Source organism: Thalia democratica, chromosome 5 (assembly GCF_965202585.1).
Source record: "Thalia democratica chromosome 5, ktThaDemo2.hap1.1, whole genome shotgun sequence".
In the NCBI taxonomy this organism is placed as follows: Eukaryota; Metazoa; Chordata; class Thaliacea; order Salpida; family Salpidae; genus Thalia; species Thalia democratica.
In genome coordinates this window covers 73173053-73190764 of record NC_139169.1, presented here as the reverse complement: position 1 = coordinate 73190764, position 17712 = coordinate 73173053, and the positions used below count along the sequence as shown (strand labels likewise).

Genomic DNA, 17712 nt, shown 5'->3' with positions numbered 1-17712 from the left:
CAAAGGTTAAACTAAATATTTATACAAACTTGCTTATATATGGAAAAAATAATTTGAAAAATTCTTATATATAAACATTAAATATATAAAATTACAACTTTCTGTTTTTAACATTCACAATTTAAACTTGATCGTAATAAGAAGGTTACTTTTTGTTTGTATAATATTCTCTTTCTTTATTGTGTATAAGAACTTTTATATTGATTTTTTATTTAAACTGATGTTGTAGAATAAACTGTTTATGAAAAAAATTAAAAATTATATTTCTAAAATTGCTTTTGTAGATATATATTTTTATCATAAACATAAAGTTTGTTGCGTAATCATCTCAAAAAGTAACAAAAAACGTATATAAGTATAACTAACACACAATAGCTGTCAAGCACATTAAAGTTTTATATAAAAATTTTTAAAAATATAGGATATACAAGTTTAAAATTCATATAGATGTTTTGTTTTATAAAGCTTTTATTTTTGAAGTAATTGAGCTTATATTTATAGTTCATAAACGGTTTACTAAAATTATAAAAAAACGAATATAAGTTGCAGATTTAGTAAATTAGTTAGATTAAAAGGTATATAAAAAATTTGTTCAAAATACATCATTTTGCTTTATGAAGCTATTTCTGAAACCAATTAATGAAAAAGATTTGTAAGCTTAAAATTATGATTTTTAATAAACCTTAGATCAAAACTTAGTAGTAAAAGTTTTAAAATTTTTAAAACTTTTAAGAAATTGTTTATACCCTTCAAAAAAGGTTATTTTTAAATATTAAATGTACTACTTACACTTATTTTAGATATATTGCTTATTGGTAAATTTTCAATATAAAAGCCACAAGTTATTGTTGTTTCAAAGATAATGTTTTTTTAATGTTAAATATGTTAAGTTAATTTAAAAACCAACAGTTAAAAATGCTAAGTTTGATGTCAGGTTTTTATTTATAATTCAAAAGTCTTTCTTGCCGAAGCTTATTTACCTTGAAAAATACAAATTTCATCGGATATGATTTGTTACGACAAAAAAAGCATTTAAGAGGGTACTTGAAAGTATTATTACTAATTAGTTACAACTACTTGAATATTTTCATTCAATAACTTGCGCTTGAATAGAAGTAAATAAATTTTTAGTTTGTAAATAGAAGGTATGAAACTAGTTTTGAGAAAAATTTTGATCTGTTTTTGTTTTGTTTTTTCAATTAAAGGTTAGTTGTTAACACTTTAAAACAGGGTCAGTGTAAATTTATTTCTGATAGTTTTGATAACAGGTTTTATTAATAAACAGTCCATATTTTGATAAACTTATACTTATTATCTTAAATGTATTTATTAGTTTATCAAATTAAAACATAAGCTTAAATAAAACTTACTTTAAAACTCATTTTTAAGATTTCATTGTTTGTAAAAACTTGTAGAACAAAAATTTAAATCTTACAAAGTGTTTTTAATTATAATTTTTATACTTACAACTACAATATTTCCTAAAGTTTATATTTTAATTAAAGATAAATTAGATAATAGATAGTGATTTCTTTAATAAACTTTCGCACATAAGAATTTTTAATACCGTTTTTCATAAGCTACAATATTAATTTTATCTTGTAAAAATACGAAAAAAAAGACTACTTGTTGATTTAAAATTTGAGCTCAACGTTTATTTCTATTTTGTATTTAATAATTTAATATACAAATTTTATAATACCTTACGTATCATTTGAGAAACTATCGGACTCTAATAGTTGATACTAAGTTACACAATATATTAACTTTTGTTACTTTGAAATAAAACTATAATTTTTTTTATGCTTTATAGTGCAGTGTCTTTGTTGTTAATCTTTTTTCATTCGTAGTTTTTAAAAGTGATATCATTAAAAAAAGGAATTCAAAAATATTGTGTAGTGACTTTAAAGTTTAATAAAGTGCTCATACAAAATAACTTGCACAAAAAAAGGGACACTAGTGTTTAATATAAACTTCTACAAAACGCAAAACAAATAAAACTACCTACGGAACATTCTCTAAAGCAAAGTTGCCATACCTTGAGTCTTGTTAAATTAGACTTTTAAATGTCGTTTTATATGCTTGGTTACAAAAACTAAACAGTCTAGTCTTAAAAAACTAATAAAAAAATAAACATATATTTATGGAAGCTTCGTTTATAGCAGGTCTGTTTTAAAAAAAAAAAGGCCACAAGTTTTTAATTAAAATGACTTATATGCTCTAACCATAAGATATACAGTCACAACGATTAAAAAGAATTTCCAAGGACAATTTTTATCTAAAACATAAAAAATAATAAGTATTTTCGCAGGAAAAAAAAAACTATCTATTCAAAAAAAATACATTAAGTAATTTCGCATAGTACAAAAACGTTCCGAATCTTTGCAGGGGAGTATTAAGTACTCACATAAAACTCACTGTTTTCGCAGGAGAACAACATAAATTAATTATTTTTGCAGGAGAGAAACCGGAGGAGATAACGGAGGAATTTTACGAGCCGGAAGGAGAAATTGCATCTCCCGGTTATCCGAACAACTATCCGGAAAACGTGCTGGTCACCTACCGGATATTCACCGATAACTACATCGAGGTTTGTTTTTGTTTTGAGTTTTACTAAATTTTACTTTTAAGACATTGTGAAAACTCAGTTTAAGTTTCTAAAACTTTGAGTTTTTAATGATTGAAAAAGTTTAATTGTAATGATAGTTGTTTAAAACAAATAAACTTTTTATAATATAGAGTTTTAACCGGTTATTACGTCAAATTTTCAATTTTAACTGTTAAAAATTGCATGTTACAACAGGCGTATTTATGTTTTTATATTGAAACTTTAATGTCTTGAAGTAATTTGTTTGAATAAGTCTTTGTATCAAACACACATTTCAAATGTACGATTTATTCACCAAAAGTTGTATTCAGGTTTCAATTTAAACTAACTTGCTTTGTTAGAAGTAAAAAGAACTTTGGTATGACAATTGTAAGAAACGCTTAAAAAAATAAACAATATTATTAACAATTACGTCGAAGATTCGTATTCGGTTAAACATTTATTTCAAGTTTTAATATAGTTAAAAGTATTTTGTTATGATGGACGTTTGTAACATTTAACAATTTAAATCTACATAGTTCTCACTGAACTTACTAGCTAAAGTTTTTGTTTCGGTTATACGTTTTGCGGAACACCTTTTATTTTTTGATTTTTTGAAGTTTAATTGATTAGAAATTTTTGATCGACATTGTTACTGAAAATTAAATAAAAAATTTTTTTATTGATTTCATGCACAAACAGCTACCACTGTTTTGAAATTTTAAAACACAACTTTTCTATTCATTTAGTTCCAGCGTTAAGGCATAAAGTTTAAATAAAATAATAAAACCACTGTAAAAACAAAAATAATGATCATCTTTTTCAATAATAAACCTCGAAAAGTTAGCGGTTTTTTAACAATTTCACGTAGAAATCAAAACCAATATTTTGACTCTTTAAAATATAACGTTGTAATTCATTTATACCAAGTTTTAATGCATAAGTATTGATTTAATATAGAAGTTATTATATTATATAATAGAAAATATAAATGATATTTAAAAATAAATATTATATAATGTAGAAAATGTTATAAAAACAACGATAATCTTTTTAAAGATAAATTTCAAACACAACATTGCTGTTTGTCTAGTTCAAGGGTGTAACCAAATAAGAAAACTATTAAAAAAAAATTCTAGGAGTTTGCGGTTTAAAAGCCAAATTTTTTCATCTAAAAACAATCGCACTTTTATAAAACTTTAAAACACAACGCTGCCTTTTATTTAGCACTAGTTAAATAAGGATACCTCTCTAAAAAAAATGATAATTTTTTTCAAAGATAAACTTCTCGGAGTTTGCGATTGAGAAAGCGGGAGTTTTCTATGTAAAAACAATCACACTTTTTTGAAACTTCAAAATATAGCGCTGTTTAATACTAGCTAAATAAGAAAACAGCTTTAATATAAAAATAATGATCTTTTTTTCAAAGATAAACTTCTCGGAGTTTGCGATTGAGAAAGCGGGAGATGCCTGCAGCAAAGACTTCGTGAAGTTCATCTTCCAGGCGACATCCCCCAACCCCGACATGAACACGTGGGTTTTGAAAGATTTAGTTTATATCAAAAAAAAAAAAAGAAACGTAATTTACATATAAAATAATTTAAATGTTAGATACGTGTGTGTTTATTATGTAAATAAAATAAGTACATTAGGTGGTACGATCTTTTTTTTATATAGAGTAAATGCAGATTGTAATTTGTTCATTAAGTATTTCAATTATCTAATACTTAGTATTAGTGTAAGCAAAAGTATTTTAAATAAACTAAATAGATAGCCCTCATACACCAAGTTAATAAGTAAATGAACAATAAATAACTAGTAAACGCGGAGTGTTACTTATTGACAAAATACAACTGTTTCATAGCAAATGCGGAGTCGGGTTGGAGTACGTGAGCGGTGGTATGGTGAGGGGGAAAGGCCCTCTTGTGATGCTGTTCAAAAGCGACGCGTCAGGGACGGAGAAGGGTTACAAGTTCACGTACAAGTGTTTGTTTTGATTTGTTGTTTGTTTGTTGTTTGTTTTTTTATATGTGGAAACTTGTTTTGTTAAGTTTTATATTTGTATAAGTATTATTGTTACGTATAAATTGGTAGATAAATATATATACTACTTTTGTTTTTTTCGAGACATCGTTTTAAGTTCACTTACAAATGTTTGTTTTACTAAAAAAATTATTCGTATCTGTAGAGGTTAACTTGAAAACTTTCGTATGTACTTTGTTTAAGCTTTTAATGAAGGTATTAAAACGATATTAGATTTCTTGAAAAAGTTCACCTATAATTTTTTTGTCTTTGTGTTTAAGTATAATCAACTTCACTACTAATTGACTACTAATGAAGGTATAAAAAGTTCATTTAAATAGTATCTCTTTTTTTTTGTTATTTTATTTTTTAAATCGTTAGTATTATGTGTTGCTAAAAATTAAAAAAAAACTAACTGCTGAAAATTTTTTTATCTGTTTAAAGCTTGCGTATAAAAATATACAAAAATTTGTTTTGTGCATATTTCTAATAAAAAACTATCTTTAGAAATATTCTATTTTCATTTGCGTAAATTGAAAAAAAAACACAAGTTTAAACACTTTGAAAACAACTTTCAAAGACCATTTATCAAGTTTAAACTAAAAACCCTAAGTAATTTATGTTAAGCAACTACAACAGTTTTATTCAACTTACATTAAACTGTCGGATTTAATCAAATGTCGAGTTAAATTTTAGCGTTTTTATTTTGCTTCATAATTTTTACTTATTTTCCACCAACAGTCGAGTTAAGGGGCCCGGACCCGTGTCGGTCCAACCCGTGCAAGTATGGCGGGAAATGCAAGAGGATGGCCACCTACTACGTTTGCCAGTGCCCTCGGGGGGTGGGTGGTCAAAATTGCGAACTCGGTTTTAGTTTTAAACCTTTTATTTCAAATTGATGCTTTTTATTGAGTTGTTTATTATTGTTTCAAAGAGCCTATTGTTTGTACATTAGTGTGTTTTAGTTTTGTAAATTTATTGTTGATAAGAAAAAAATATAAATATATATTTGAACCAAAAACCACATTTAGAAATTCATTTATTGAATACGACAGTTTCTTCTAGTGATTTAAAACTTAACAGCTTTTTTTATGGCTCAAAAAAAACGTATTAAAGTATTTTCATTCCTATATATTTTTGAAGATTTGGATGAGTGCAGCTCTGTTCCGTGCAAAAACGCAGGAAAATGCGAAAATGGGGCGGGAAGGTAAAATTTTTGTTTGATTATTTACTGTCTAACTGTATTTTTGTTTTAAGTCCACTTGCAATTTTAAAATTTTAGTTTTACTTGTTTATTATTAACCACCTTGTAAACAATTCAAGTACATTGTTAACTAATAATACATGTTTAACTAACATTTTTTAATAAACTATTAACTATTCAGGTACATTTGCAATTGTGAGAACGGTTTCAAGGGCACAATGTGTGAAATTGGTAATTTTTTTCTTCAACGCTTACAGAATAAAAGCTGTTTAATTAATAAACTTATTAAAAAAAAACTCTTTATTATAGCATAACATATTAGGCTTTTTTTTTTGAAAATGTCTACAACTAAATGTTGCTCCTAATAGTTCACCATTTTAACATTACATTCCGTACAAACAAACATTATGTACTCAGCAACGATTAGATTTAAACCTTTAGTATTTAATAATTTACAACTATGAGTAATATTTGGAATCTCGTTTTTACACTCAACACTTATTTTTTCAGCTCCCAACAGATGCGATCCCAATCCGTGTCTGAACAACGGGAGATGCGTGGGAAGACTGGACGATTTCGCGTGCCAGTGCTCCGACGACTACATGGGAGACATATGCGACGTTCCCAGTTCGTTTTGTTTGTAATTGTTAAGATTAAAAATTTTAGTGTTTTCTTTTTTGTGTATTTGTGTGTGCCGAACGGCTTACTTAAAATATCTTAATTCATTTTAAAACAATTACAATATAGAAAGCAGTGTATAATACATAATAAAACGTTTGTTTTAGACATATGCAATGTTCCCAGCTGGTTTTGTGTGTATTTATTTGAAAGTTTATGTGTTTTCTTTTTTTTTTTTGTGCATGTCTAAAGAAATAAAAACAGCTTGATGAAGATGGGAAATGCTTGATTTTTGATGTGCCAAAATTAACGAAGATGCTTTGTCACTGTGTTATAATCAGTTGAAGTATATAAATCGTTTGTAAACGTTTACTATAAAAAAATAATATGTAGTATGCAAGAAATCATTTAAGTACATGTGTTTGATGATAGAAACTAAAACCTTAACTGTTTAGGTTGTGGCAAAAATAATGTGATTTAGGTGTTTGTATTTTTTCGATAATAGTACGTACAACACTTACAAATTACACAACTTTGTTTAACTTTAATTCCTTTGTTATGAGTTTGGTCGATGGAATAAACAAGAAGCTTTTTATGAGTTGTACTAAGTTTTTGTAAGAAAACAGAGCAGATGAATCTTAATATCAATTTATATTGTTTTGTAAGATGATAAGTTAAGAGATAACAACCAAAGTTAGTTTTATTAGCTATCCATTTAACATAAATTTTTGTCTAAACTTATTCTGTTGTGACAATTAACTGCGAAAAAAAAAACGTTAGTTTACTAAAAGTTTAAAGAAAAATAATCTTTTTAATGTATCTATCAAAATTAACGAAATATTTTCAATTGATCAGTACCGACATTTCCCCAACCCACTACGACAACAACAAAAGCAACAACTACGATTTCAACAACAACAATCATGACAACGACCACGGAACAACAAGAAGAATTATCAGAAGATCAACCGGAGTACGATGGTACGTAGATAACTTAAAAAATTTGTTTTCTTAACCTGCTATTTATTTTGAAAAAATATTTATTCAGATTATGAAGACGACGAAGAAGAAGAAGGGTAAGACTTTTTTTCTTATTTGTTTTTTTTCAACTTGTTAAATTTTTACTGGCCTATTAAAAAAAGTAGTTAGTTGCCTGCAAGCTTTTTTGTATTGTTTTATTAAAACAAAAAGTTACAGCTTTACTGACCTTCGTTTTTGCCAACAAAAGAGACTTGCCAAAATAATAAAAAAATATCTACTTACAGTCTTGAATAAAAAAAACTAATGGTCTGTAAGCTGGTGTTTCCTTATTAACTCGAAAAGTGTCACAGTTTTTTTATTTTAAAGCAACTGGCTTACTTTTTCTTCTATTCATTTTTGAAATTTTTATTTTTCATTTCAAAGAAGTGACGTCCTCACATACGTCATAATGACTCTCGTCTTCCTCGGTCTGATGGCGGCAGCGTACTTCTTCCTGAAGAAGAGGCAGAAGCGAGATAGTAAGGAGGATCACACGGTGACTCTGAAGGAGGTCACTCAGGCGGAACGGGAGGAAGTTTCTCCCAAAATCAAGAAGAAGAGGAGGAGGGCGACGTCACACAAGAGTGACGTTGTGAGCGTCAGGAGCGTTGATGAGAAAAGTAAGATAATAAAAAATAGAAAACAAAAATGTTGGGGAAATTGAATGCGGGTAAACGAAAACTAATATCTATGTTTTCTAAAAATTTCAATTTTTAATTTAATTGAATGCAAAATGGTATGATATGATAATACCTGATAAGTATAACCATATTGTTTTTTGACAGGTTCGAAAAGTTCGCGAAAAAAAACAAAGTTTTTAAATAGAAGAAAAACCAAATTTAAAACTTCATCTTGCAGCCAAGAATCCGTAGTAAGTAGTTCGTTGATTTTACTTCTATATGTATATATATATATAAATTTAAAAAAAAAACTATAAATTAGAAGTCAGCAAACAGCCGGAGCAGGCATAAAAGCGATTCTCCGGAAATAACCGAAATCGAAATTGTGGATTGCGAACAAGAGAGCCCCATGAGTTACAAGTAAAACTGTTTGATTAAATAAAAAACTGATTTTTGTTTGAATATTTTTTTTGACGTAGCTTTTAAAGCATTTTTTTATAATTCATAAAAATTATTCTATCATCCAAAGATATTTTTAGTACCTTACTTAGTTTAATTAGTTAAAATAAATAAAAGCTGTTTTTTTTCTTGAAATTTTTGTTTCCAGAAAAATGACGATTCCACTGTTTCCAAACGAACTTAGAAACAACAATCAAGGTAAGATAAAAGTTTTTACAAAAAAGTAAAAATTCATGAAAGTAATAACTATATTTGTAGGTTCACTACAATTTGGATTTTTTTTTAATATAAATAGTCTGTAAATAGAGTAAATTAAATTAAAGTTAATTAAATAGAGTAAATTAAAGCTGAAAATTAATTTAAAATAAGTGATTACTTAACTATTTTCAAAAGTTTAAACAAGGATAGTTTTTAAAAACTACAACAGCTCTTGTAGAACTTTGCAAGTTACGCGCCATACTTTCGAATCAACTTGAATATGTTTGTGCTTTGATCAGGAAACGCGCAAGTGTCACCGGAGAAAGCGTTCGAAGTCATCAACCAGCTGAAGATGCAGAGCATGATGCCGCAGCAGCCATACAACCCACAGCTTATGGGGCAACGTGAGTTTGTTGTTTGTTACTTGTTGTATCAGTCTTAGTTTGATATGGCGAAAATTCCAATGTTAAATACTTTTCAATAACGGTTTAAAAGGTTATTTCAAATTTTTTTTCTGAACAAAATAACAAGTTTACTTTTGTTTCACCAATTTAAAACTATTTTAACAATTAACAGATTAAGTTTTTACATTCCATATTTTTCTCTAAAATTTATTTGAAACTACTAATTCTTTTTTTTACAACTATTTTCTCCCCTCAAACAGCCGCGGGGTACCCGAGCCCCCACATGTACCGCCCGCCCCCTCACCCCCGCGTGACGCAACAGTACCACCCCAGCTACTTCACGCCCACGTCACACCCATTGAAAGGGTACGATGACGTCACTGAGATGGCGATAACGGCCGACGAGGCGGCCATGATCATAAACGACCAGATTCGGCCCCGGAACAGGGTGACGGTAGCGGGGCAGCAGGGGAGCAACTTCGTGTCGCCCGAGGTTTGTTTTGATTAATTTTTGATGATAGTTTTATTCAATATTTTTATCAAAATATTTTTTTAAGTTTTTTGAGAAAAGTTAGTGACAAACTAAAAAAATATTTAATTTGATCTATTAGAATTAAAAAACAATTTCAGATTAATAAATTTTTTTTTGATTATTAAAGAAACAAGTTTAATCAATACAGTTGTTTCCTGTTATTAAAAAGTTTACTTTTACTAAATAAATAGTTTAAAAAAATCATTTGCATATTAAAGTTCAGTTTATTTTGATAAAAAAACTTTAAAAAAGTAACTTTCTTGCAAAGGACGCGGCTGCGATGCTGAGAGTGATCAGGGAGAAGAGAAACCAGTCGAACAACTTTCAGCCAATGAGGAGGGAGCAAACTGTGCTCTTGCGCCCCCACGAGGTTGCCAACATGGTCAACGCTTTCAGGAGCTCCAAGCTGCCGCCGCAGTTAGAAATTTTTTAGTTTATCTTTTAGACTTTGTGCATCAAATAAGGATAAAACTTTAACCCACGAGGTCGTAAATATGATCAATGTTTTCCGTAGCTCCAACAGTTTAAATATTCAAAATGTGTAAAAACTGAAATATATTATAACTGTTAGATTTCTATAAATTTTCGTCAGAGATTTTAAATTAAATTTTTAAAACATTATAAACTTTTCTCACTTTTAACAGATAAATATTTTCCAAATATGATCAACGCGTTCCAAATCTCCAAGCTGCCACAACACTTATAATAAAATTTTAATACTTAAAGTTTTGTTATTTGAAAAAAAAACTAACCTTTCAACTGAAAGGTTTCAAATTTTAAGTTTATTAAAAAGGCAGTCGATTAAAAGTGCATAAGCTTTACTGTTTAAAGCAGTTATAAAAGTTAAGACTTTTTTTAAACAAAAAGCAACTGAAATTTTGTTGTTTAGCTTTTACAGTTTTGATACTAATGTACCCATCGCTGTTACTTTATTCTTTTTATCTCATTTAAGTTTTTATAAATAGGTTAAACTTTTTTAAACTTGTAATTTTTTTATATAAAAAAATTCTAAAGAGTTACAATGTTTTTTTATACCAGGCCAAATGATGCGAAAGGAGTAAACGAAAAAACAGAAAATAATCAAAAAAATGTAAGTGAATTTAAGTAAAAAAATAAATTTTCAAAATGCTGTTTTAAGTGTTAAACTAGTTTAAGCTTTTTTTCTTCAAAGATTAACATTTTTACAACCTCGTATTTTAGAACTCGAAAAAGAATAACGAAAAAAATGAAAGCAGTAAGAAAAAGTTGTGAGTTTTGTTTTATCTTAAAAGTTTTTTTAACCATATTTCGATAGGAAAAATTGAATAATATTTGAATTATGTTTTTACAATTTTTTTATAACTTTTAAGTCCTTAACAAGTAAAAGAAAGATAGTTGATTTAATACAAAACATACCCTTTTGAAAAAGATGGATAGTAGTTTTATTTTTTCAAAAAACTCTTCATAGCTTTAATGGCAAAATACTTTATCCAGTAAAAAACATCAAATTTTAAATTAGGGCCTTTCGAACTCATCTGCATAAGCGCTCCTCTTTCAGAAAAATAAATTTCACACTCATAAGAAACCTCAGAACATCTAGTGTTGGGAACCACTAGTGTAAGTTTCTAATCTCACGTAAGTTGCATCGGAGCCTTTTTTTTCTCTTCAATACAAACCCTAGAAATTAGTGTAAGTATCGGTTTTCTCTAGAATACCATACAAGGAGGTGATTTGGAGTATTTTTGAAAACATACTTTAAAAATTCGACCATTTTAGTGACATTTTAGGTGCTAACTTGAAAAATGCCAAGTTCAACAAATTTTACACTCATAAGAAACCTCAGAACATCTAGTGTAAGTTTCTAATCTCCCGTAAGTTGTACCGGAGACTTTTTTTTAAGTTTGTTGCCGGAGAAACCTGAGTACCACCTTATTGCCCTTTTCCTAGTCACGCCCACTTCCTTTTGGTAGTTTATTGCCCCCTAAAGTGCTAAGGTTGCTCCAAGGGAACCATTTGGACTATTTTGGAAAACCCTGCTATAAATATATCGACTATTTCAGTAAAATTTTAAGAGCTAAACTGAAAAATGCAAAGTTCGATTAAACAGCTAACATATTTTAAAATGTAACCAAAAATAAAGTAATAGTATTTAGACTTTTTTAATTTATTATATAGACAAAGTTCGTATACTTTAATATTCAAAGTAGTTTTCTATAACTAAACAAAAATATCATAGAAAATGCTCTAGTCTTACAAAAATCAACTTTATAAAATAAATTATAAGTCAACCTTCTAATATTTTATTGAAAAATAATAGTTATAGTAGCGTTTCTTATTCGAAACTAACTTGACAATAAAAAAAAAAGTGATTGATAAATTTCCGAACATTCAAAAAACTGTCAAAAGCATAGTGTGCTATGTCTCTTTTTTTTTGGAAAAAAAAGTAACTATTTTTACCAGAGGATTTTTTAAAAATAGTATCTATCTAACTTTTTTTTTTGAAAATAAAAGCTTATCCTTTGTTGTTCTGTACTACAGTTGTATATTTTTTAATTTTTTTTTAGTAATTTTAATTTTTAACATTCACAGTAAATCCCCCGCACAACCTAGAAGAAGGCCAACAGTGAGCAATGGAGGTGAATTTTTTTTATTTTGTAAATAAGTAACATACTATCTAAGTTAGATACTTCAGTTACTACAGCTTTTTATAAGTATGTAGAATATGTTACAGTGTGGTAAGAGTTAATAAAATTTCTTCTTGACTTTATAAAGCTTATTGAGTGATGAGAACTAATGTAACGGGTATACTTAATTTTAAAATGATAAAACTTTTTTTTTTGGACTTAAAAACATAGACAAACATTATTAGCAAGTAGCATGTTTTAAACTGTTTTCTAAAACTGTATCGCAATTGCTACTAAAAAAAACTTACCTTCTCTAATTACTGAACGTTCTATTCTCAAAATAACAACTAACTTCATAGCATTATTTTCTAACTTAATAAAACAATATTTAAAAATTTTAATCACTTTTAACAGACAATAAAGGGAAAGATCAGAAGAAGCAGTTGGATCAGATGACGACCAACCACGTGGCGCCGGGGCTGGTCACGAAGAGGGAAAAAGCTTTCGTTTCATAAAACACGCCACCGTGCATTCCGACGAAAGAATCAGCAGATGTTTTTTGAACTTTTACTTTTTTATAGTAAATATTTTCAGCTTGTCGACAACATCTTTCTGTACATTTAAAGCGTTTTGAAATTAAACTAACCCGTTTAAAAAAATAGAATTTGATCGTGATTGTTTTTTGAGCTACTAAACTTGCTATTTCAATCCAAATTAAATGACTAATTTTAAGTTACTTGACGAAAATCAAATACAGATAAAATATTTTTTTCAAATAGTACTACATTGTTTATTACAACTTTTATTCTTAACTTTTATTCTTACTTTTTAAAACTCTCAGAATTTTAGGCCATTTCCAATTTGTTTTTAAGAACTTTTTTTTACGAAAATTACGTACTTTTCTAAATCTAAATTGTTTTCTCGCTTTAGATCTTGTTATTTCAGAAATATTTCAAAACACATTTATCTCATGTAACATAAAATTGTTTTGTTATTTGAAGATACTTACTGTGAAATATACCTTAACTAGTAAGTCCATGACGCAGAAACGATTTCATGAAACATTTATGAACTTGTTTAATTCAGCTACTTACTAAGCTAAAAGTAGATAAAAGTAGAGTTATAAATAAGTGATAAACTAAAAGTAGATAAAATTAAAAATCTGCTATCCTTGATTTAATTTTACCGCTTAAAACATGCCTTACAATGACAATTTGAAAAATTTAGTACAAACTTATAATAATAGGACTCTTTATTTTAAAAGAAAGGTAATTACTAGTGTTTTATTATTGCATATTTAATAACATTTTGGTTTAATGTATATTTTTATTGGTAACTACAAATATTTTAAATAACTGCGGCCAACAAGCAAGTTTTTTTAGGAAAATTAGCCTGATACTTTTAAAAGGCTGCCGGTCTCTACTCTAGATTATATTACAAACCAGGGGTCGGCAGGCAGTTGGTGATCGCGGGCCAAATTTCAAGTTTTCAAAGTCTGTGCGGGCCGCAGTTTTAGTCTTAATGGCATTTGAATAATTTTTTAGTTTTAGTCACACTAGAGAAAGTTTTACTTTTATTCACTTAAATATTTTAAATGACATTTAGTTTTACACAGAATGCCTATTCAAATTATAAATACTTTTTGGAATGAAATTTAAATTGACCAAAATACTTAAAGTTAATAAACTACGTGCTTTCTTAAAGACTTAATAAGTTAAACTTAATGTTTTTGTAATTTTACTTACAACCTAACTCTCTAAAAAGATTGAGCTTGAAAAACATTTATGGCTAACTTTTATACACATTTTATATTATTAAGCCTTTTTATATTTCTATTTTTTTTTACTTTTAAAATAATTTTTGCGTCGTTAATACACTCTTTAAAAAATTCAGTAATTAGTTAATTAAATAAAATTCACACCCATTTATATTATAGAAAGCTAAAACTAATTTTTCAACAGAATAATTCTCGAATACTTTAATAAAATACCTTATCAGTAATCAGTTAGTATTTTAAATGGTTGCCACTTTCCGAGTTATATGTCCGAGTTATATCAAACCAGCCTAAGTTTATTAAAAATTGAAAAGCTAAAATATTGCTGTTAATTTTAAATATCTAATCAAAATTTCATCATAATAAAAAAGTACACAATATGTCAGAAGACAAGAAAAAAATTCAATTAGTAAACTACATTATAGCCTTAAAAACTCCTCTGATAATTCGAAGATTTATTCAAAATGTTTGAAATAAAAGTTTAACACACATGTGAGTTTTTTTTAATTTCTAAAACATGTTTAACCTAGTCTGAGTTTCAAAACTTTTAAACTAACCTGTTTATTTGGCAACCCTGTTTAAAATAAAGTTCACGAAATAAAGAAATAACGAAGTTTGTTAACAGTGAATTCAATATATAGCAAAAAAAATAAAAATTATAGGTCAGTTTGAATGGATAATTAAGTTAATTAAACTTTTTTAACAAAAGTATAAAAATATATTAAGCCGTTAATGAAGTAGAAAAAATTATTTTTTATTGAGCGTTATAGCATTTCTTTATCTGTAATAAAAACATTGTATTTAAAAAGAGTAAATGTGAAATGTAAGACGAGCCATAAGAATTAAAAAACGTTAGTTAGAATTTATTGCGAGAAACGAAAAAAAAAAACAAATTGCTAAAGTCAGTTTCAAGAAAGCGCAGGGAAACTTTTAGTACCTACAGACTGATCAAAGAATTTGTTAAGGCAAGTTATAAAGAAACTAAATTAATTACTATAAAGAAGATACCGTTTATAATTATATACTTACTGAAATAGCTTGTGTTGGCATTATTAAAAAATTGTTGTTTATTACTTCTATGACGAAAAGAAGCCGTGTATAGGAAATGGCTGAAGATCATAAACATGCATAAATCAAATTAGGATTGTTTTGATGAGAACACTGATACAACAAATATTGCTTATCTGAGAATTTTTATTAAAGGTTTTTTTACTAACATTGATATTTTAGAAGATTTTTTAGGTTTAGTTTCAATGCAAAGCACAACAATAGGTAAAAACTTTTTAAAGGCAAAGGTGCGATGCACCAATATGAAGTTTTTGATAGTACAATTTTTTATTTCAAATTTTAGTATAAAAATTATTTGAAGGTAAAAAAAACTGTTTTAAATGACATATAACTATAAAAATGTTACTGTTAAGCTACTTTAAAGATGTTTTTAATAAAATTAAATTATATGGTAGATTTTTTGTGTCAAATCGAAATTTCATAACTTTACATTTAATTTTTTTTTGTAAGTTCTTAAATTTAAGCATTTTTCATATTTAGTTTAATCTGTCAAATTCCAAGCTTTTTTGGGATTCAAGTTTTTTGCCAACACTGATTGTTCACACTTATATGTATACAATAATATAAGTAATATTTCAAATTATATCAGCTGCAAGACTTAAAATTTAACATATATTATGATTCAAGTCAACACTGTGAATTGAACAAAATATACTTCAGAAGTTTTATTTGCCACTCTTTAAACCAAAAAAGCCAGCTTGAGTGACAGAAAACTAGCCTGACATTTTCGTATACAAAAAGCAATTCAAATCCACAATTGAAAAAATGACTAATTTAACCTGGAATTTGAAGTTTTATAGTCATAGTTTGAGCGTGTGGCAATGTTTAGTTATTTTCCTGCTTGAATTTGAATTATTTTGATTTAAAGTGTACAAACTAAACAAATTAACCATCTATGAAATTAATTGGGTAGATCCAAAAAACAGCAACTGTGTATATTAGTATACAAGGCATGAAAATTAACTTAATTTACCAAAAAACTCTGTTTGAAAAATAAAAATGTATACCTAACAAAAAGTATTTTAATTTATGTCATATGTATTGTTTTAAGTGTGTCTGTACACACTTAGATATCACATAAACAAACAATAATGTTAGTAAATTATGCTTAAACTAAACATAATATAACTTAAGTATTAAATAAAAAGTGACTTAAAATATGAGCACCTTTGTACATTGGTGTGCATAGGAATTAATCTAAAGTGCAAAGAAAACTTCTAAAATATCAAGTTGTGTCAAAACTAAAGTCAAATAAACCTTATTTCTAATGATTATGTTATTATAAATGTTTTAGTGCACATTCAAATATAACATTTAGTAATAAAACATCTATAAAAGAAACTTTATTCAAAAGGTAAACATAAATTTAAAAGAAATGACATTTTATTCAATTACTGTGCATTACTTTTGCACACAACGGGAAACATTTGAATTTAGTTTATTTACTAAATTGGTATTATACAACTAACTTACTTAATCTTAGCACTCTTTACATCTTTTTACTATAGATAATTACTTACTGTTGTAAGAAGAAAGTTATTATAAAACTTAGAAAAAAAAAACCTGTTAAAATGCTAATCTGTCTTTTTCACATTTTTAACTTAAGCAGTAAAGTCTTTTATTTATTCTGAAATTTTTAACAGGGAGTTAAAACGAAATTAATTAAATTTAACTAAATTACCGAAAAAATATTAACTTAAAATAAATTTTTGCTCAGCGGGCCACATTTACATTATCGCGGGCCGCATTCCATTCAAAAATAAATGCTCGCGGGCCGCAGTTTGCCGATCCCTGCTATAAACGAAGCTTCTTTAAATATAGTGATCTCAAAGCTTCATTTGGTTGCTAAAATATCAGAATTAGATGTATAAATAAATATATAAGAGTCAAAACAAGCTTCTAAAACTGTTAGATTTTGAAATATTAAACTTATTTCATTTATAGTATAATCTAAAGTATAAATTTTATACTCATATAATCCAACAAATTTTCTAAAATAAATTTCAAATACATTAAGAAAGGCAAAACCGTTCATTAAAGTTTTCATTTTTGAGACTTATAGTATTCAATTACTCATTTTTTCATTGTAAAAATTAAACACTAAATATTTAACATGCTGAATATTTAAATATCATGCTAGTCTGCTAGGAAAATTGTCTAAAACAAACTATTACTGTGTGAGAAAGAATTACTAAATTATAAATAAGTTTGCCAAAGATTAATGTAAATTTCTTCAAGGTTAAAAAACATGTGTTTTGGTCCATTTATAGTAAAAAATTAAACTTAGTTTAAAAACCTGTTCCTAATAATACAAACATGTTAGAAAGATACTTTAATAGTAATTTTAAATAAAATATATTCATTGTGATAGATTTTTTGTAACTTTACGTGTAAAAAATTTTCTGAACTTCTTAAATTTCAGGTGTTTTTTGGCAACCCTGTAAATAATGTTTAATTAAATTTTGTGCTGTTAACTCAACGTGTAACCCTTTAAATAAAACTATATCTTGCACAATGCTTTTTACTTGATAATTTTTATCAAAGTTAGATTTTATTAGGCAAATTTAACATGTTTATTCAAAACGTTGCCCACCCCAATTCTA

At 27.2% G+C, this 17712-nt stretch overlaps 1 protein-coding gene across 1 annotated transcript; it reads left to right on the top strand.

Moving 5' to 3' along the window:
* The first annotated feature begins 1114 nt into the window (after nucleotides 1–1114).
* On the top strand, nucleotides 1115–13115 carry LOC145835860 (uncharacterized). The gene is made up of 21 exons (XM_082943601.1): nucleotides 1115–1205; nucleotides 2460–2590; nucleotides 4017–4120; nucleotides 4452–4573; nucleotides 5351–5476; nucleotides 5753–5816; nucleotides 5995–6044; nucleotides 6324–6440; nucleotides 7287–7412; nucleotides 7480–7507; nucleotides 7836–8071; nucleotides 8237–8322; nucleotides 8394–8491; nucleotides 8679–8728; nucleotides 9028–9132; nucleotides 9393–9625; nucleotides 9933–10081; nucleotides 10703–10754; nucleotides 10865–10911; nucleotides 12233–12279; nucleotides 12682–13115. The coding sequence occupies exons 1-21, from the start codon at nucleotides 1148–1150 to the stop codon at nucleotides 12780–12782; spliced, it is 2130 nt and encodes a 709-aa protein (XP_082799727.1). The 5' UTR covers nucleotides 1115–1147; the 3' UTR covers nucleotides 12783–13115.
* Nucleotides 13116–17712: the final 4597 nt, after the last annotated feature.